The sequence below is a fragment of the Acartia tonsa genome, chromosome 10 (genome assembly GCF_053477335.1).
Source record: "Acartia tonsa isolate MP-2025a chromosome 10, ASM5347733v1, whole genome shotgun sequence".
Taxonomy (NCBI): domain Eukaryota; kingdom Metazoa; phylum Arthropoda; class Copepoda; order Calanoida; family Acartiidae; genus Acartia; species Acartia tonsa.
In genome coordinates, this window is record NC_137269.1 from 7,564,046 (window position 1) to 7,585,653 (window position 21,608).

Here is a 21,608-nt window from a genome sequence, read left to right on the forward strand (position 1 = left end):
TTAACTGAAGTTTGCTTGGTTGGTTTATTAAGTTGAGTGTTTAAATGTTTCAACCACTAATTTCAATCTACAGAAGGAGTAAATTTGTGTTTCATCATTGGGGATGTACATCAGTTTATCGGCCATCGTCTTACCCCTTTAGAACCCTGGGTTATGTGCCCGTGTTCTTTTTCAAAAACCAACGTACATTTTAGATCTACTGGTTTTCATTAATGTACAAATGTAGGGCACCCTATATCTTTACTCACGCCTTTACTGTCAATCAGCGCATCATGTGACCTATAAGAAATAAAGGTTGGTTAGTTCCAAGGTTTTAGTTGCAACAAAATTAAGTAGTTAAATTTTTTGTTGTCTGTCGCTTAAGATGGACTAGTGGTACATGTGCATTTTTAGAGAAAATTACTCTTTTTAGTCATAACGGTCAGACTGCTTCCTAGCCATTTTTTAGCGGCTAGCTGCTAAATATTAAAACAACTGTAGAACGGCCAATTTTGAAGCTAATATAACCAAATTTTATTTCTAGTCATATTTGTCAGATCATTCTTTAGAAAATCAGTCAAAAATCGGTCAATGAACAGTCAAATTGACCCTCCTAATAACGTCGGAAGTTCGTTATTGCTCAAGGATTCACTTTGAGCAATCTGAATTTATACGATTATTTAGTAAGCAATTGTATAGAAATACATCAAAAATCTTTATGCATTAATAATCAATTGAATTAGATAACCTAGTGCATAAAATGTACTAAGTTTTCTGGAATCACTTATTGTAATATCATTTTAATCTTCTACAAATCTGATTGTATTTTTCCTCCCTAGCGAATAACATAACAAGAATGACAGCATCTAAGAAAGCGAATCTTTATAACATAGAAATTGAAACATACAAATATAAATGGACTACTTTTTACTCAACCCTTATATTTCATTTCTACACTATTATGACATTGAATTCAGCTGTAAACAACAAATTAGTTAATTTAGAAATTAATTTATCAATTAGTTTTCCTCAGATAATAAAATAAAAAATAGTTAGATAACTAATAGTATTAGTTTTGATGGCCCCGAGGTTTTTTTTATAAAGTAGAAGTACTTAATTTTCAATGAATCTTCATTCTAATTTGAATTTGATAAATCTATTCAGTGTCCCAGGAAAAAGATGTAGCCAACAAGCGAAATAAATCTAAAATAATATTTGGGGACTGATAGAAATGTCGTCCATTCTACAAAGTGTTGCTCCCTAACGATACATTAAATAACGTATAGGTTTTGTAATTTGTTTTCCAATTAATTTTACTATTGGTATAAGCTGATAGGGTCTATATTTTAGAATGCAATAATCCGTTATAATCAAATTTAATGACCTGCCCTTATTGTAGAAAAGCTTTATTATGAGAAACCCTAGAAATATGGTTAACATTTAAAGTTATTCTGTATATCAATTTACTTTGAATCTCATCTAAATAATACAATCTATTTATGCGAAGGGGTAAATAGTTGCATTAAAAATTACTGGTGGCTGCGCCCCTAGAAGCATCTTCTTCAAATTAAAAGTGGCTGCGCCGCTAGAGGCCCTTAATTTAAATTTTCGCTTTAAAATTTAACAAAAAAAAGGCGGGGGTAATTTTTTAGAGGCTTGGGAGGGGAGAAGTTCACCCTCCCTCCCATATTGATTAACCTTACCTGGAACCTTTGAAAAGCTTACCGGTTCAGAGGTTAGCAAGATCTTTTGCTACAGACATATAGATAGACAGATATCATTTATATTTATTAAGGATGAAAAGAGATATTTAGTTTCAGACATTGCAAGGTTTTAGGTTATTTTGCGAAGATATTAAAAATACCGGATATTTAAACTATCCGTTCACTGGATATCCGGCTGATTTTTTACGCCGGATATCCGGTTATCCGGTAATTTGCCGGATATAGAACGTTGGCCAGATATCCGGCCGAAACCGGATATCCGGCATTAGAAATCAGCCGGATATCCGGTATCCGGCCAAAAAAGTATCCGGCCCAACCATAATATAAACAAAAATAAATCAATATCATTAAACATATTTACCCCTGTCAAATAAATCAAATCTAAAGATATGTAGATCTTTTTCTATCTAAGGACAAGAGAGACATTTTATGTTATTTAAGTCGCAGAAATAATATTCTATTTTCAGTTTTGACAATAACGTTGCAGAATTCACTAAAAGTAGAGTTGCTACTTAATAATTTTTGTTCAGCGGTTAGCGGGATCCTACGGTACAAACAAACAATCAGACAGACAGACATTGTTCTACTTTGTATAATAGATAAAGGGAATAGTAGCTCTTCCAAAATTAAGTAAAGTTGTGAGTAAGATTCCAGTCAAACGCGCTTAATAGGTCAAACTGTTTTTAAAATAAGCGTTTAATTATACTATGCGTTTGGTCAAGATTAATAACAGTTAGACTTAATAAGCGCAATTGACTGGAAGCTTGATCACAATTTTACCAAATATTGTAAAAACCTATTATTTCCTTTGACTAATATTTTAGTTTAAAAATGTCTATGGAGGAATCTTTCTATCTTGATAGACATTACAACATGGTCTATAAAAAAGGTAAAGATTTTCCAGTATGGCTTCGAAACGGATTAACATCCACTGGATTAGAACCGGTTCTAATCCATACTGAAAAATCATTCATTGCATTTAATTACATCGAGTTTTCTACGAATATAAAAATGTAAATTCATAATATTAAAACCAGTTTTGTCAGCCCGTGCCTTCAGCATCTCAGAAATGGGTTTTTAAAAGATGAATGCCGCGTTTTTTCGAATATTTTAGACATTGATTGATTGAACAAAGACAATAGAATTTCAACAGAGTATACAACTTAAGAATTCAAAATTTTAAAATTATTATTTTAGCCATTTGTATTATGTCTAATACAGCTCTAAAAAGATGCATTAATTAATATGCAGCAAAAATGGATTGAAGATAATTTGTTTTTCTTCTACGAAGGCCGTATAAACAAAAGCGAAATAATTAAATAAATAGTTGTATACTCTGTTTAAATTTCGCAAATTAAAAAAACGCGGCTTTCATCTTTCAAAAACCCATCTCTGGGCTAACAAGACTAGTTTTAATCTAATGTAATCAATTTCTAAAAAATCTTACTACATTTTTACACCCCGTTTAAACCAAAATCGAGGGTGAATAAATTGTATTGCCAGGGGGTTTAATACACCCTCCTAGGTATCCACTTCCCTGTATAATGAAAAGTAGAAAAATGTCCCACCAACCTTAATTTTGCCTTGAGGGTGGATATGACCCTTTTTTACAAACCTCTGATAAAATATTATCACATTTCAGGGGCATCCTTGCTTGATGGGGTCCCCGAGGATCTTATGGAGGTGATCGACCCTCACTGGGGACAATTCCCACCCCAGGTAAAGTTATTTATCGCATCGTATTATAGGTAGCTTTCCACGGATATTAAAACTAGCTTTGTTAGCCCAAAGAGACCGAAGGACCGGGCCAATAAAACTGGTATTAATTTTACAATCTTTATTTTACTATTCATAGAAAGCTGTCTATAATACTATATTTTACATGATTTTTCAGTATGGCTGAGCACTGGTTCTAATCCAGCGGATAATAATCGGTCTCGATGCCATACTGGAAAATCATATTATCATGTCTTCAGATACTTCATAAATATTGAGCCAAATATTAAATTTATAAAATTAAAAATTCAAACATTCAAGTACTCCAAAATAACCAAATAACAAGGGAAAATTTAGAAATGAACTATTTTGTTATATTGAAATACTAGCAGATCTAAGATTTTGACATTGATCCTTTAATAGTTGTCTTTTTAATACGCCAATAGCGGCTTCGCCCCTAAATGTGCTAAAAGTATACCTCACATTTTTCTTTTAGTTTGAAAGGAAAAAAGATTTAAGGCGGGGGGGGGGGGGGGTTCAAGAGGCGATTTCTCTTTAGTGGTGGGATTTACTCTCTCCCAAATTAGTTAAAAATCTTTCCTGAAAATGTAAGAAGCTTCACTGTAAAGGAGAACCATATCAGTTCATCCAGTCTGACACACACACACACATAAAGATAGACATCCTGTTACTAAGACAATTACAATAAACTAATCTTTCTAATAAGTGGAAAATTAATATAGAATTAAATGTAAATTTTTGAAGATTTTTACAGTCCCATTAAAAAATGACATCATTTAATACAAATGACCAATGATAGGCCTATACACAGACATAATTACCAATGGCAGGCCAGTATACATTTTAATTGGCCATATAGGCACTTTACATTTTTAAACTTTTAATTAGCATCCTTTTGTGGCTCATTTGGGTGGAATCTGTTACCTGTTTCTCACAGCTCTCAGTGTCTTTGGTAATGGTCTCGTCATGTATATATTTCTCAAGGTAATCTATCTATCCAGCTATCTATCTCTCTCTATCTATCTAACTATCTGCTACCTGTTTCTTCCAGCACTAAGTGTCTTTGGTAATGGTCTCGTCATGTATATCTTTCTTAAGGTAATCTATCTATCTATCTCTCTATCTATCTATCTAACTATCTCTCTATCTATCTATCTAACTATCTCTCTATCTCTCTATCTATCTATCTATCTATCTATCTATCTATCTATCTATCTATCTATCTATCTATCTATCTATCTATCTATCTATCTATCTATCTCTCTATCTATCTATCTATCTATCTATCTATCTATCTGCTACCTGTTTCTTACAGCTCTCTTTGTATTTGGTCTCGTCATGTATATCTTAATCAAGGTAATCGATATATAATTATATGGATGTTGCACCAGAATTTTAAGTACTCTAATTATGTGATACTCCCAGCTGGCTAAAAATTAAGGTATATGCATACGAGATTATTAGATATAGGCGTGAAGGATCTTAACAGTATAACTATACAGTACATATAAAGGTTTGGTAATTCTAAAGACACTAATAAAGAATAAAATATGGTTCTCTTTCATTTTTGGATTTTAAATTGAAATTGCCAATATAGTCCTCAGGTATTGGTTAATACGTTCCTCCATTGTCAGTAGGGGGGATTGATTAAAATAATAGGGTTAGTAGGTGGTGGGGGGTGAGGTGTATCATTATATTATCTAGCTAGGAGAAACATTTTATCATACGAGAATCTCTCACAAAATCCACGTATTTTATATTCATTCTTCATTAATATTTATATTATTTGCAACAATTGAACATTACTTTACTTTTTTGTTTATGTACATCTGTATCAGGAATAAGGTATGGTCAACAAGCGAAATAAATCTAAAAAAATATTTGGTGTGCAAATAAAAAGGACGTCAATTCTACTATGTGTTATCCCCCCCCCCCCCCAAAGACAGCTGAAAATTACGTAAAAATTTCGTGATTTTTTTTCTCAAATTAATTTATATTATGAATGTTTCATGTGTTGTTTCAGTGTAAAAAGCTTCGATCCCCAACCAACATGTTTATTGTCAACCTGGCTTTCTCTGACTTTGCTATGATGCTAACTCAGGTTAGAAAGATAGATAGATAGATAGATAGATAGATAGATAAATAGATAGATAGATAGATAGATAGATAGATAGATAGATAGAACCCCAACCAACATGTTTATTGTCAACCTGGCTTTCTCTGACTTTGCTATGATGCTAACTCAGGTTAGAAAGATAGATAGATAGATAGATAGATAGATAAATAGATAGATAGATAGATAGATAGATAGATAGATAGATAGAACCCCAACCAACATGTTTATTGTCAACCTGGCTTTCTCTGACTTTGCTATGATGCTAACTCAGGTTAGATAGATAGATATATAGATAGATAAATAGATAGATGTGACGTTATAAAAATGAGGTATTATCCAATACTTTTTTACGGGTTTTCTATCCTACTTCTTCTCTCTTCCCTCATTTTTATGACGTCACATGGCTGTTTTTTTAGACACTTTGTAAAGCTTCTTATTCTTCGTTTTATAAATAAATGTTAGACCTATAAAATAAATTTACAAACCTAATTTTAACTAAAACTTTCAGGTTTGTAAAGTTTTCTCAAAAGATTATAACTATCAAACTTTTATTTTACGTGCTAATATTAATCCAGATGATGTTCAGAGCAAACTGCTATTATTAAGAACGTGTCTGAACTTTTGTGATTTTTGTTGAAGTAGCTAGTCGGTGATGATCCATAGAATTTAGATATGCAATCGGTTTTTTGTAGACCTCTTATTTTTGAAGTAATCTAAGTTTTTGAACACAGTAATAGTGTCTGACTGATTATGACGTAACAAAAAAAATTAGCTAATGACAGGCCACCATAAATTTTACCATTGGTCAATAACTAATTGGTCTCATTGGCTATTTTTTTTTTGTTACGTCATGATCAGTCAGACACTATAACTGTGTTCAAGTTTTTTTTAGAATTTAGTTGGGTTTAAGATACTAAAACGCAACAAAAAAAAAGAAGAAAATTGCTTATATGAAGAAAAATAGTAAGATCTTTAATTTGACACCTTACTTGTGAAGCACGGTGAATAAAAACTTTGAACTTTGGATGCTCGTCCCGAATGGGTTAAAAATCACAAAAATTAGTACACGTTCTTTAGCAAGAAAATTATGCGCATAAAAATATGTGAATATTTGTTTAAATCATTTATTACATAAATTTTTTCTCATAATAAAGACGTTTAAAGTTGTGGGAATGCCTTAGCTCAAAACAGGCTCGACCTATTACCATGAAAGTTAGGACTTGTAGACAAAGACAGTGCATTTATCAAATGCTTGGTTGTCTACAATAGGTGGAAGGTTGGGGCCTTGGGACTTACTGAGGTATTAATTCGGTATCAACATTAGATTCATATGCATTTTATATTTTTTAGGGATTTCCTGTTGGTATTGGTATCTTTATGAGTCCTGTTTGGCCCTATGGAGCATTTGGTGAGAAACATTTTAGCTTTGTTTATAGAGCAGCTTTTCTACCTTGTCGTTCTTATATCAAGTACTAGCGGCTACGCCCCTAGAGGCCGCTAGAGGCACTTGTGGGGGGGGGGGGGAAGTCGAATTTGATAACCCAATTTCTTATTTTAGATTTTAAAAGAAAAAATAGTTATAAACTTTCCCTGTTAAGGAGAACCCGATCGGTTCAGCGGTTAGCGAGATCCTTCGTAACAAACAAACACAAAAACACACAGACAGACATCCTGTTACTTTAGTATAAGGATGTATTGAGACTACTTAGGTTCAAACACTAAGAAACTATGGCGAAGCTTTTCTACAATTAGGGTCGGTCCGTACATTCGTCTGGAATGGATAGCTTTTATCGTTAATTTATGCATGTTAGAATTGTCCTATCGATTTCAAACTTTGTATGGTGATTCCTGTAGTAGTAAGGTATGATTTAGAAAGCGTAGCAACTTTAAAATTGGTACCAGAAAGTCCGTTCGTCTATTTACAACATTTTGATTTTCAACCTTTTCAACATTTTTTGTGTGTTATAATTATCCTATTAATCTAATATTTGAAATACTGATTCCTATTACTTCAAGGTGTAGTGTTATAAGTATGTCCTTAAACAGATTCCTTTTTTTATGCAGTTTTGCGACAACTTTACTCCCAATTTTGTTTAGACTTACAATAACATTCTGCTTATTAAGTTCTGATACTGTTAATGTTCGTTTGTCCTACCGTTTCAGAGCTTCGCTTTTATGGATGTTGTAATCCATGTTTATAGAGCCATTTAGTCGACTTTAACCCTTTACCTTCGCCAATAGATTTGACAGGGTTTAATTCCTAATAATATAACCTACTTTTCTTTGTATGAGAGTTTGTCCTTATTTTGCATAGCTATTCTATAAGGCAAGCCCGAACTTGATTCTAGCCGTGCACGGCTAGATAATCAGGGCTTGTACTTTATTACTTTAGGAGCAATCAGGCCCAATTGAATATATGCATGAAGATTGTTTAAACTGTTTTTAACCTATTTTTGAATGGGGGGTCAAAAATATACTAGGACACCTATAGAATCAGACTGCAGAGCCCAAATTTGAATTAAGTCCCCAGTAAACTTTTTTTGGGGGATTTAAAAATAAATTTTTAGTGTTGCTGTAATCATTTTGACCGAAGCAAAAGCTTTTTTTTACTTCGGGTAATATTGTGGCTTACAGAACATTTTTATATAATTCACTTTATATTGATACAATAAAAAAAAACATTACTCTGTTCATTGGAAATAATTTTTTTTTCCAAAACAATTTCAATTAATTTCATTGAAAAATCTAACATTTACAATAAAACAAATAATTCTGAAATCTAACCAATAAGAAGTTTTGTTTTATATAATTCTTTACAATTCAAAAAAACAGTGTTTTCACAAAGTGACTTATTTCCAATGTAGTTAAATATTTTTTATTTAATTAAAATGAAAAGAATGAAAACCGTACACATAAAAGATACATACTTTTTAAAATTTTTTTAAAAAATAAGTTTGAATAATCTTATTTTATAACGCATTTGTATATGTGACAAAAATAAATTTGTTGTATTGACTAAACATTTGTTGTCATTTAACCCTTTACAGCCATTTTTTATGTTTTTAAAATAAGTGAGAGAACACAAACATGTTAATGTTAATTCGTTGATATATTATAAAAAATTAACTTTTTAGTGAATTTTTATAGTAAAATCATAAGGCCTAATTTTACTCTATACCAGAATACAATATTTATGAGGCAAAACACTCTAAAAGCTACTAATTTTACCCAAATAAAAAAAAGACCTTTTGCTCGGATCAAAATGATCACGGCAACAGTAAAAATTAATATTTAAATCCCCCCAAAAAAGTTTATTGGGGATTTAATTCAAATTTAGGCTCTGCAGTCTGATTTTACTGGTGTCATAGTATATTTTTTATATACGTTTTAAAAATAGGTTAAAAACAGTTTAATTTCGTCCGTATATATTTAAATTTATATTACTTTAATTTTTATTAGTTATTCAGCATATTAATGGAACCAATAGGAATTTTATGTCTTAGTCTTCAAATTTTACCTAAGTATTTATTTTAACAATATAACAACTTTTTGGACTTTGGTGAATTTTGATTGGTTGATCTATTAAGTTGAGTGTTCAAACGTTTCAACCACTAAATTTGTTCTACTGAAGTGGTAATTTTGTGTATCTTCATTGAAGATCAACAACAATTTATTGGCCGTTGTCTTAACCGTTAAGTTTTGCAAGACTTGATATGAATGTGAATTTAAAGCGCAGTACTGCCAAAGAATGCCGCGTAATACATTTAGTTCTCTTATTTTAGCATGTAAACTGTACGCAGCACTGGGCAACATGTTTGGAGTCAGCGCTATTGTCACAATGGTGGTCATTGGATTTGACAGATACAATGTCATTGTTAAAGGATTCTCTGGCGCTAAAATAAATGCGGGAAAGGTAAAAGAGAAGCTTTTTATGGGGACTATAAAAAATGAAGTCATACTGGCCTATCATTGGTCAATTAAATTGGCCTACCATTGGTCAATTAAATTGGCCTACCATTGGTTAATTAAACTGTCCTACGTTACCATTGGTCAATTAAATTGGCCTACTATTGGTCAATTAAATTGGCCTTCAATTGGTAATTAGTCTTACTATTAACCTATTATTGGTCATTTGTATTGCATGACGTCATTTTTTATAGGCAGTATAAAGATCTTAGTAGATGATTTATATTTCAATTATAAGGTTATTCTTTATGAACATTTTTAATGCTATATCAGAAGATTTTGCTTGATGTTTCAAAAGTTATAGCATTAAGATTTCATAGTTATTTATCCTGGCATACTAGTAGATAGCTTTTAGTGGATATTAAATATTTGATATAGTTTATGATTAGTATGCAGTCAGAATTTCATTAAAACATCGTAAAGGCAAGGACATTCAAGCTTTTTTATTAGGGGCGGGAGGGTAGTCACCCCTTAACCCCCTCTCCCCTTGGACATTACTGACGACCATTCAATGCCATAAAGTCGACATAAACTAAAATGCTGGCATATAGGTAAAATAGCCTTGGCAGGTTTACTCGTAATTTTTTAATGTAATCATCCTAGTTAATGAAGCAACTAATGAGCCCTTTATCTTAAAAAAATTATTTAATTCATTTTAAAAGCATTAACGTATTTTGCCACTTAAATGATGATTTTTCAGAAAATTTGAAAAATATGGGAATTAAGAATAAAAACACTGACTAAAAAATATCAAATAACTTTCTGTATATTTCTGGTTTCTTACTTAAACACAGGGTGAAAATTCTAACAATAAAATTGTTTGAGATTTTTAAAAGTTTGTTTTCAAAACTTGATTTTGAGATGTGTATTGTGTACTATGAAAACATAAATAAAAATTACTGTTTTCATCAGAATAAATAATTAGGACATTAGACAAGAAATGAATTCTAACCCCAAATTTTTTTGAGTTGATTAATGCCTTTGGTAGCTGTTAAATAATAGACAAAAATAAGGAATGTAATTGTTTTGTCTATGTCTAATGGATTTTTACCAAATTGAAATAAAGTTTAAAATGAGTATATATTTTGTAAAATGTCCTTAAAATCTTCAGTTCAGTACAACAATTTTTTTTCTGAGCAGCGAAGCAGGAAAAAAATATGAAAAATTAAATAAAATTACACGAAAAGTGTATGGTAAAAAGCAATTGTAAATTATATTGAGTATCTCTACTGCAAACATATACGGACAAACTTATCAGAGAGAGAGGGGACAATGGGCTGTTTATTACACTAGTCCACAAAGTTTTCTAATAATGATTTACTATTCGTTGGTTTAACAACTTTGGAGCCTTTAGTGAATGTTGGTTGGTTGATTCATTAAGTTGAGAGTTCAAACGTTTCAACCACTAATTTTCATCTACAGACGGGGTAATTTTATGTATCATCATTGGGGATGTACATCAATTTATCGGCCATCGTCTTATCCCTTTAAATCCCTGATTAAATACATTGACATAATCTAGTTAATGAAAGAGCGGATACGCTGTTGTCATGTTGACTGTACACATATAAATATGGATGACAACATCCATAAGAGCGAAGATCTGAAATGGAAGGACAAACGAACATAACACTTTTAGAGTGTCAGAACTGAATAAGCAGAATATTAATGCATAAATCTACACAAAATTGTAAGTAAATTTGTTTGAAAACTGCTAAAAATAAAAGATACTTTAAGAACATACCTACATTTTTAGGACTTGTTTATAGAGATGCTTCGCTTAAAACAATATTATAATAGGAATCAGTATTCCAAAAATCGGATGAATCGGATAACTTTAACATATAATACAAAAATTTGTCGTCAAAAAAGTAAAATATCAGCATGTTTTAAATGGACGTACGGCCTTTTTGGTTACTATTACAGAGATTTGCTGCGCTTTCTAAGTCATGCCTAACTGTTATAGGAATCAGCATGCAAAGTTTGAAATTGATAGGACAACTCTAACCTGGTTGAATTAACGAAAAGATATAACCGTTCAAGACGGGCGGAAGTACGGACCGACCCTAATTATAGAAAAGCTTCGCTTTTAAAAAGTGCGAAATGACTTTAAAAATTCATTTTAAAAGTCATTTTAAAGTTGATCTTTTTTATCGCTATTGTCGCGATTCTACTCTACATATACCTCGTGTAAGTAACTTTTGATTATTTCTATTCTATTGATATACAAGCAGCCGCGCCCCTAGATTCTAGAGCTTCTCTATTCGTTTTAGTGGTGAGATCTTAAGCTTCAGACCAAAACAAATTACTACTTATCTTATGTTAATTGAATTATTACATAATTTCCATTAATTTAAAAAAAAAACTTACTCTGTAAAGCCATTGAAATATTTCTTAAAATTTGCAATTTATGGCAATTTAGTGGCTTCAGTCCTGACACAACCACGTTCATTAGCAGGGCAGAAAAAAATAAGCTAATTATGTTATGAAATAAATTGTACGTATATTTTTAAAAGCGAAGCTTTTCTATAATTTGGGTAGATCCGTACGCTTTAAAACTTTGTGTACTTTAGATTGGTTTATTTTTAAAAAGAGTGTTCAAACGTTTAACCAATAATTTTACGCTACAGAAGGGGTAATTTTGTGGATGCTCATTGGGATGTACATCAATATGTTGACCATTGTCTTATCCCTTTAGATCCCTGCATTTTAATAGCATGTCATGATTTGGGCGGACGTATGCACATTCTGTAGTTGTAGAATAGCTACTCTACTCAAAGAATAAAGCCTTACAAAAATATTTTAATTTAGTTGATAACCAAAAAACCTTACTAAAAGTAAATTCATTTTTACTTTTTTTATATAAAAATAAAGTCAATAACGCAATTTGCGAAGCTCTTTTTTCATTGCAATTTAACGTTTGAAAATTAATACAATTATTAAATAAATTTTCTTACTATTGCCAAGCTGCAAGAAATACACCGAAGTAACTGATTATAGACTTCCAAAAGATCACCCATTACCCAAATTGCAAATTTATTCCAAAAACCATCCAGCTTCAATAACAAAAAAGCTTCAATTTTAATAAAATACACATACATATCCTTTTAGATAGATATATCTACTTAAAATAAGATAAAGTATAGAATTGAAAACCTCAAATTTTTCTTGGAAAATTTAAGAAAAGTCGCGCTTGCGCAATAAATAACCAACTTGAATCGTCCAGTTTGGACAAAACTGAGACTATACTTTTTAAAAAGAATATATATCGAATGTGCCAATATCATTATTTTTTTTTCCAAATATTTAATCCATTGTGAATGGCCGAATGCCAGTCGATCTTGCTTTCAGTAAATTATTTAAAAAGGAATTATTTTTAATAATATATCTGGATAATTTCTGAAATCATGCAATTTTACTAAAAGCCAGAATGACTTTTGGAACTTTTAAAAGTTTTAATTTTATTTCAGGCTAGCCAGGCAGAATCGTCTACCTGGATTCTATTTAATACTTTATCTTCTTTGATATACTTCTTGTATAGCTTTACTTAATAATATTTCTATTTTTCAGGCCTTCCTGATCCTTGTATTTATTTGGACCTACGTTATCTGTATTTCAATTCCTCCATTCTTTGGTTGGGGTGGCTATGCATCAGAGGGTGTTCTTGTTACCTGTACCTACGACTATCTCAAGGATGTAAGAGTTTATTGCGGGGCAGCTTCTCTATAACTATCGATGTTCTCTAGTTGTTGAATTTCCTGTATGTTAAGGGAAACCCGTGACCGGGGCTAAACATGTAGTGCATCTGCTTTCGTCGTGTAGGTAATATGTTCAAATCTTGGTTAACACCGCATTACAAACAAAGAAGGTAGCTTGACAAAGTGTTTTAAGAATGAGCCTTGTAAAATAAGGAATAATCCATCTCTTTTTGAGACACTTTGTGCCGCTAAAAAAAACGTTGAAAATGGATTTTAATGCTGCTATGTCAGGTGCGTGACATTAATAGCTAGAGTAAATACCTTGGTCAAAAACAGGCGCAACTCATTACACCTAATACCCCGGGTGTTTGGACAGAAAAGTATAGAGTAGAGTGTCATATCAGCCTCGCTCATATAATGTATTTGCTAAGCATGTTATGGAAACACAGCTACTCCATAACTTTGATTGTACCTACGACAATGTACAATGACACCTACATTTCACAAGGAATGTCCTTCAGTATGACTATGTGCTAATCCTTTTTTAGGACTGGAATCACAAGAGCTTTATGATGTATGCTTTTACTGTGAACTATTGTGTGCCCCTCTTGTTCATCATCTACTTCTATAGCCAGGTATTTTATAAGTTAGACACAGGTCTTCTCAACATCAAATAGAATTAACACATGAAGAATAATTAGTATTCACAAAAGTCAACGTATACTTTAAAATAATAAGTCATGCTTATTATTTACATCTATACCAAGGCATTAAAGAACACAGTTCTTTAGAAGCATAAATAGCATTAAAAAAATCTAATTTTCATTGTTTTTCAAAGTCAGCCCAATTTTTTTAACCTATTGTGCTTCCCTTATGTTTATTACCTACCTTTAAAGCTAGGTACTCTCAAATTTTAAGAATAGTTATTCTAAAAAAAATTTTGTTATTACATTAAATTTTATTTTTAACGGAAAAATTTAGCTACCATATTTTTCACTTTGAATTCTTATTCTTTTCAAATTTATTATTTTATGTTTAGATTGTGAAAGCTGTAGTAGTCCATGAGGCTGCTCTTAAAAAACAAGCCAAGAAAATGAATGTTGAATCTCTCAGATCAAATGATCAGGAGGGTGACAGTGCTGAGGTTAAGATTGCCAAGGTAATAAGTTTGATAAAAAAAAACAGCTGATTAAATTGCACAACCTTTATTATCTCTTCAGTTAAAGTCCTCATATCAACTTTCTTTTGGGGGAAAAATAATTTGTGACAACTTGTATCAATGATCTAAAGTCATATTTTATCACACAAAATGAATTAAAAATGATTGATTAAATCAAATGATATTTTTATGCAGGATCGTCCAAGGACAAGAAAGTTGAAAGGGTGAATGCACAAAAAAAAATTATTGGAGGGTAATTAATTTCCCCCCCCCCCACTTCATTTAAATTTTACCCCAAGATTTAAAAAAAACATTTCGGCAATTCACCCCCGCCCAAAAAAAAAAATTTCCTGAATAAAATTTGATAATAAATTAAAACCTATGTTTATTTTTTTATTGTATCTTGACACCCTTGTGCTTGTATCCATACTAGGTTGCTATAACAAATGTCGTACTCTGGTTCACCATATGGACACCATATGCTATGGTCACAATGATTGGACAATTTGGAAATAGGCAGCTGGTTACTTCATTGGTATCTCAACTACCTGCTTTCCTAGGTAGGTTATTAAAAACTTAAACATTAATTTCTTACTGTAATAGGTTGCCATAACAAATGTTCTGCTATGGTTTACTATTTGGACCCCATATGCTGTTGTCACAATGATTGGTCAGTTTGGTAACAGGCAGCTGGTTACGCCTTTAGTATCTCAGCTTCCCTCATTTTTGGGTAAGTTAGAAAAAGTAAAGTTATAACCCTAGTTCTAGATCTCAGATTGGACCTTCATCCCTAGGTATTTTAGATTATCCTCCATTATCTACCTTTATTTTTATATTTTTGAATTATATCATTTTTAAGTAGGAATCTGTTCAGCACTGACAGAGATTATAAATCAATTAATCAATTCTTTTCAGTTAATTTTACTTCAGCAACTGAATTGGATTCCCAGCCATTTTGCTATGGAAATAGATAACAATAATAACTTTAAAGTTATTATTTATTTCATTTTCTGGTATAGTATTGTAAACCTTTACCAAATAATTACCCATCCCATTATTTTTATCCTGTATATTATCCTTATATATAGTAAGTATGATATATCCTTATAATAAATTAACAGTATCTGTGTGTGTGTGTCTGTCTATACCAAAGTATCTCTCTAAACTCTGTACTGATAGGGTTCTACTTTACAGTGTAGCTTCTTATAGGTCCTTGAAAGATTTATAACTATTTTGTGGGAGGGTACCACCACCCTCCCCAGAGAAATCACAAAAAAATATTTTTACGTAGAGACTTGAGCACAACATAGACCTACTAGTTCTCATATTAGATATTTGAAATATATAAAATAAAACATTTAAATTGTCACTAGAGGCCTCTTGGGGCATAGCCGCTAGTTCTTATATATTTTAATCCCATTATTTATATCCTGTAGATTAATTGATATATATATCATTACAATATTATAAAATTTGAAGAACAAATACTATATCTATATTGATTTTAATCCTAATGCATATTTTTTCAACAAATACTTTCATGAGAATTGATGAACACAGTAATAGTGTCTCACTGATTATGACTTAACAAAAAAAATAGCCAATGAGAGGCCACTATAAATTTTACCATTGGTCAATAACGGCCTCTCATTGGTTTTTTTTTTGTTACGTCATAATCAGTCAGACACTATTACTGTGTTCGAATTGATTTTATTGATGATACTTCAGATGTTCTTGCCTGATTACATTTAAGCCTGAAAATTCAAAATATTAGGGGAAAAATCAAGTTTGAATAAACATATCTTAACCTATATTCCCTTCTGTCTAACTGTGTAAATTTCCAGAAGAAATTATGTTATAACTCTATACTCTAATTTTATTTTTTGGCAGCCAAAACAGCTTCAGTGATCAATCCATTTGTGTATGCCATGTCGCACCCCAAGTACAGAGAAGCATTGGCTGTGGAGGTGCCCTTCCTTGGTATTCAAGGTAAAAATAATTCACTATGGATAAAATCCAATAGCGCGGCTTGTGATAATAGTTTCTCCATGCAGAGGTAGCGAGACAAAGTGTCTCAAAAATCAGCCATGTGACGTTATAAAAATGATTGATTATCCATCTCTTTTTTAGGGGTTTTCTTTCCCACTTCTCCTCTCATATCCGTTATTTTATGACGTCATATGGCTGATTATTTAGACACTTTGTCCCGCTGCATGCAAAGCAACTCTTATGGTCTAATAGATGACCTAGTTGGCCGGATGATATTTTGAAACTTGTTGGTTTATAAAAATATCAAAACTAAAACTTAAGAAAATGCAATGGCTTTGTGAGGAAGTGTGTTTTAAAGATATGCTTTTCTTGATGTAAACATACTTAGAAGTAATATCTAAAAATTAAATAGTTTTTTTCAACAAAAGTTTAGCAGAAAATTAAACATTCAAACCGAATATTTAAGTATATAAAAAGAATTATGAAAATCAAAGGTATTATGCAAAAAAAACGTTTAAAAACACACTTTTTCACAAATGCATTTTTTTCAAAGCTAAGCTTTTCTATAGTTAGGGTAGGTCGGTTCGTACATCCGGACTGGATAGCTTTTTTTGTTAATATAGGCATTTTAGAATTTTCTTATTGATTTTAAACTTTGCATGGCGATTACTGTAGTAGAAAGGTACGATTTAGAAAGCTTAGCAATTTTATTATCTTTACCAGAATGTCTCTACATTCATTTTAAACATTTGGATTTTTCATTTTTGAAATACTGATTCCTAGGACAACAAAGTATACATAAGTATATACTGTTATAAGCCAGGGAGTAAGGGAGGGGACAATGGATCGAATATTCAATTTTTAGGAGTCTTAGACTTTGGGGACTGGCTTAAAGGGAATGTGCAAGAATTTAGCAGTTTCTGACTGAGTTTGGGGACTTGCGCATAGAATGCCGCTACTCGTTATGTATGTTTTGAATATTGCAGACGGGGAGAAGGGATAAGGTAAGTGGGGGGAAGGGAAATAAACACTCGTTGTGTTAGTTTGGAATGTAGCAGACGGGGAGAAGGGAGAAGGGAGGTGGGGGCAAGAGAAATAAACAGAATAAAAAGGGGCAGTCATATTCTTGATAGCAGCTGGCCAGGTCCAATAATCTTTTAATATAAAAATCACACCAAAAGACCTCAATATATTTCATCAAAAATAAGTTGTGATTTCACTTTACATGACGCTATGGAAATCTATTATTCAATTAACAATCCCTTTATAATTTCCTACAAATTTATTGGATTAAACTGGATTTTCATGCCCTTTCTTTTATATTGAATTAATTGCCCATTGTCCCCTCCCTTACTCCCTGGTTATAAGCCAAAATGTAAGAATGTCCTGAAACATTATCCTGTATTTCAGCAGTTTTTCATTAAATTTACTTACAGTTTTGATTCGACTTTTATACATTTATATTCTGATTATCCAGTTCTGACACTCTATAAGTGTTTATGTTCGTTTGTCCCACTGTTTCAGAGCTTCAATTTTATGGATGTTGTTATCCTTTTTAAAAGCGAAGCTTTTCTATAATTAGGGTCGGTCCGTACGTCCGTCCGAGATAGATAGCTTTTATTCGTTAATTTAGGCATGTAAGAATTGTCCTATCGATTTCAAACTTTGCATGATGATTCCTGTAGTAGTTAGGTACGATTTAGAAAGCGTAGCAACTCTATAATCATTACCAGAATGTCCGTACGTCCATTTTAAACATGTTGATTTTTCTACTTTTTTAACAACAAATTTTTATGTGATCTAATTATCCGTTTGATCTGATTTTTGGTATATTGGTTCCTGGGACAACAAAGAACAATTTTTTAAGCGAAGCAACTCTATAATCAAGTCCTAAAAATGTAAGTATGTCCATAAACATTATCCTGTATCAAGCAGTTTTTCAACAAATTTACTTACACTTTTGCTTCGACTCTTATACTTTTATATTCTGATTATTCAGTTCAGATACTATACAAGTGTTAATGTCCGTTTGTCCTACCGTTTCAGTGCTTCGCTTTTATGGATGTTGTCATCCTTGTTTATATATGATTGTTTTCAGAAAATAAACCTAAATCTGACACAGAAACTGCGATGGTTCCAGTAACTGAGAAAGCTTAAATCTGTAAAAAAAAAAATTGAACATTTCAGTTTGACCATTATAACTATGTTCATTTTTGTAAACTAAATTTTAAATAATGTTCTCACTAAACTAGTATGACTTGAAACTTAAATTTTTATAATGATGTCTATTTGAATACAGTTAGTTTTACCATAAAATATTTAGCTATAGTTATTAAAATGTCTAGGGCTAGCCTAAGGTTTCCCAAGTGTTCCAATTTCCTTTATGACTTTATTGTAAGGCTATGGAAACCCAATACCATCCAGGGAAAAGGGAATGCTATTCTGACAAACAATTATAATTTCCCCACAGCCCCCTTCCCCTTTCCCTCCCTTTCGTACCCACCCCTCTTCAATTACATGAAAAAAACATAATACACTTCCACTTTACTTTATATGGTTCTGTGATTTTTCTGTAGAATTGATTGTTGGAATAGCTACCCCTGGTATCATCGGCTAGCCTATGTTATTTTATAGGATTCAAAAGCAAAAAAAAAATGTTTCACTTTTTTTTAGATCACTCAAAATTAATATTCTGAAACACATGAATGTCAAATAGTAAAAGAATACATAAATGATAAAAAAAAAAACTCTGTAATTATACAAAAAAATCTTGAAAATTTAAAATTATATATGTAATAATATTTTAAAATTGTAGGATGGCATTTAAAACTACATTTTATCATGAAATATACTTTGTATTTAAGGATAATTAGATTTATCATTTATCAAATGCTTCGCTTTTCTACACTTAAGGTATGTACAATGTACATCAACACCTGAAGAAATTTTCATGGCGTTTTGTTTAATTAAGAAGTAGCAATAATATTAGGGTTATTAGTTCTGTTTAAAAAAAATGTTTTGATCGCAACTTTAATACAACTTAATTTGGAACACAGTAATAGTGTCTGACTGATTATGACGTAACAAAAAAATTAGCCAATGAGAGGCCACTATAAATTTTACCATTGGTCAATAACGGCCTCTCATTGGCTATTTTTTTTTGTTACGTTATAATCAGTCAGACACTATTACTGTGTTCCTTAATTTGTAAGTAGATTATTAGATTTTTATTGTGATATGATATAAATATGTCTTAGAGTTTCTACTATATAATTTAGCAGAGAAAAGGGAATGAAATACTGACAAAAAATTCTAAAGGAAAATTTCCTCACAACCCACTTCCCTTTTACCCACCCCTCTTCACTTTCATGAGAAAACAAAATATACTTCTACATACTTTAAAAAGTTTTGTGATTTTTTGTAGAATTGATTGTTACAATAGCTAACCCTTGATAATTTAGGGCTTTGTGGGCTTCGTTTTTTCTGGATGTTGTCATTATTGTATTTCAAATATTTTACTAGATGTTATAAAAATTAACAATTAATTAAATCTTTATTTAAAAACTGTATGTATAGATATATAAAGAAAAGAATTATCATCTAAAATAATGTGATTCACATTTAATAAATCTCAATAATTTTTTGCGATATTGTAATTTATTATAAACGGAGCTCTCTGTACTACTTCTATATCCTTAAACTAAAGTAACAGGTTATTGTGTGTCTTTGTTTGTGTGTACCGAATGATCTCGCTAACCACTGAACCGATATGGTGCTCCTTTTCATGGTAGCTTTTCAAACAAATACAAAGTGCAGCATAAAAAATAGAGTGATATTATAGGTTTGAATTTGTGTGTCGCTTTTGACCTTATTGTCACTGATAGGTTAAAATAGCCTCAAAATCTTTCCTCAGAGGGAGTGTGTTGCTCCCCACCCGTTCCCCCACACATACATTCTGTAATCTGTTTGAATGCCTTTTCTGTTTACAAATCGTTTTATATTTCATATTGTTTGACATTTAAAACACACTTTTGACAATAAATTAGATATTATAGTTGACAGATTTAAAATTGATTCTCTTAGTGGGGGGAAGGGAAAGATAAAAGTCCTTAAAAATTGAAATTTTGCAGAAATATATTTTTTCTTTTCTTGTATGACTCCAAACCGATGGATTAGCCACGATCTCAGCCATACTGAAAAATCATGTGTGGCATCATATTACAGACTGTTTTCCACGAATATTAAAATAAAACTCAAAGCTTGTTTAAAACCTATGTTTTTTTATTTTATTATTCGCAGAAAACTGTCTATAATTCGATACAAACATGTTTTCAAAGAATTTACTATTCCCTATAACAAAAATGATGCTTTTCGTGTTGTTTAATGTTTATTTACTTTAACCTTGATGGAGCCTTGTTATTGTATCCTAATACTTTTCTATTTATCTACATCGCTATCTTGTTATTTGGCTGGCCCAATAAAGGTACTAAGAAAGAGAGGTAATGTCTGATTGAGCCAATAGGAGAATCGCATTGGTACATACATTTAATCTCATTGTTTAAAATTTTGTACACATTTTTTTTTCATTTCATACATAGATAAAAGTCAGCTGTAAACAGTATATTTTCTTAGTTGAAAGCTTTGCGGAATCAGACTTAATTGCTCAAAAATTTCATCTTAAATTTGAAAGCTTCAAACAGAGGTGGATTCTTTTTAAAAAGTTAGGCTGGCTACTCGCTGTGAAAAATCCTACAAAATTGCATAAAAAAATTTACAAAAACTAAATAAAATCTTAAAAGGGTTATTAACATATGATTTTGTTTAATTTTTGTAGATTTTTAATGTGCTTTTGGATGATTTTTCACAAAAATTATTTTGCCTCACTATCGAGTAGTGAGTCTATCAATTTTTAAGAATCCACATCAGCTTGAGTTGAAAGTAAACAATACTTTTGTCTGCTAGAAATGTTCCTTCTTAGATTTGACGAAAAAAGGGTTCAGAATATGCTTCTATTCATATATTTCTATTGGCTGGCCCTCATTTCTTCATTTTTATATGCGTAGCATTTCTTTAAAATATCTGCTTCCCCCACTGGCTTAAATGTTGTATACCCCTCATAAAGTAGTTACTAATAGAGTGCCCTAAAAGTCGAGCTAATTGAGTTTATTATTTAATTGATTAATTATTATTAATTAAGAATGACAACATCCATAAAAGCAAAGCTCTGAAATGCAAGGACA

At 31.4% G+C, this 21,608-nt stretch overlaps 1 protein-coding gene across 4 annotated transcripts; it reads left to right on the forward strand.

Annotated features, from left to right (window-relative positions):
- The first annotated feature begins 2,485 nt into the window (after positions 1-2,485).
- On the forward strand, positions 2,486-18,725 carry LOC145329295 (compound eye opsin BCRH2-like). Of its 4 annotated transcripts, none has more exons than XM_080173354.1 (12): positions 2,486-2,592; positions 3,346-3,422; positions 4,329-4,424; positions 5,464-5,541; positions 6,907-6,964; positions 9,339-9,469; positions 13,093-13,218; positions 13,769-13,855; positions 14,260-14,379; positions 14,813-14,939; positions 16,270-16,368; positions 18,467-18,725. In XM_080173354.1, exons 1-12 carry the CDS (start codon positions 2,535-2,537, stop codon positions 18,523-18,525), a joined length of 1,116 nt encoding a protein of 371 aa, XP_080029480.1. In that variant the 5' UTR covers positions 2,486-2,534; the 3' UTR covers positions 18,526-18,725. The 4 variants fall into 4 exon arrangements, with proteins under 4 accessions (XP_080029480.1, XP_080029479.1, XP_080029482.1 ...); XM_080173353.1 differs by lacking the exon at positions 14,813-14,939 and adding an exon at positions 14,983-15,109; XM_080173356.1 differs by lacking the exons at positions 2,486-2,592; positions 3,346-3,422; positions 4,329-4,424 and adding an exon at positions 4,478-4,538.
- The last annotated feature ends 2,883 nt before the right edge of the window (positions 18,726-21,608 follow it).

Bases quoted from the DNA above. Each gene is read 5' to 3' on its own strand.
- LOC145329295 (XM_080173354.1), top strand. From the start codon at position 2,535: ATGTCTATGGAGGAATCTTTCTATCTTGATAGACATTACAACATGGTC. The intron at 2,593-3,345 runs GTAAAGATTTTC...ATCACATTTCAG, and splicing joins CAACATGGTCTATAAAAAAG to GGGCATCCTTGCTTGATGGG. The intron at 14,940-16,269 runs GTAGGTTATTAA...ATTTTTTGGCAG, and splicing joins TCAACTACCTGCTTTCCTAG to CCAAAACAGCTTCAGTGATC.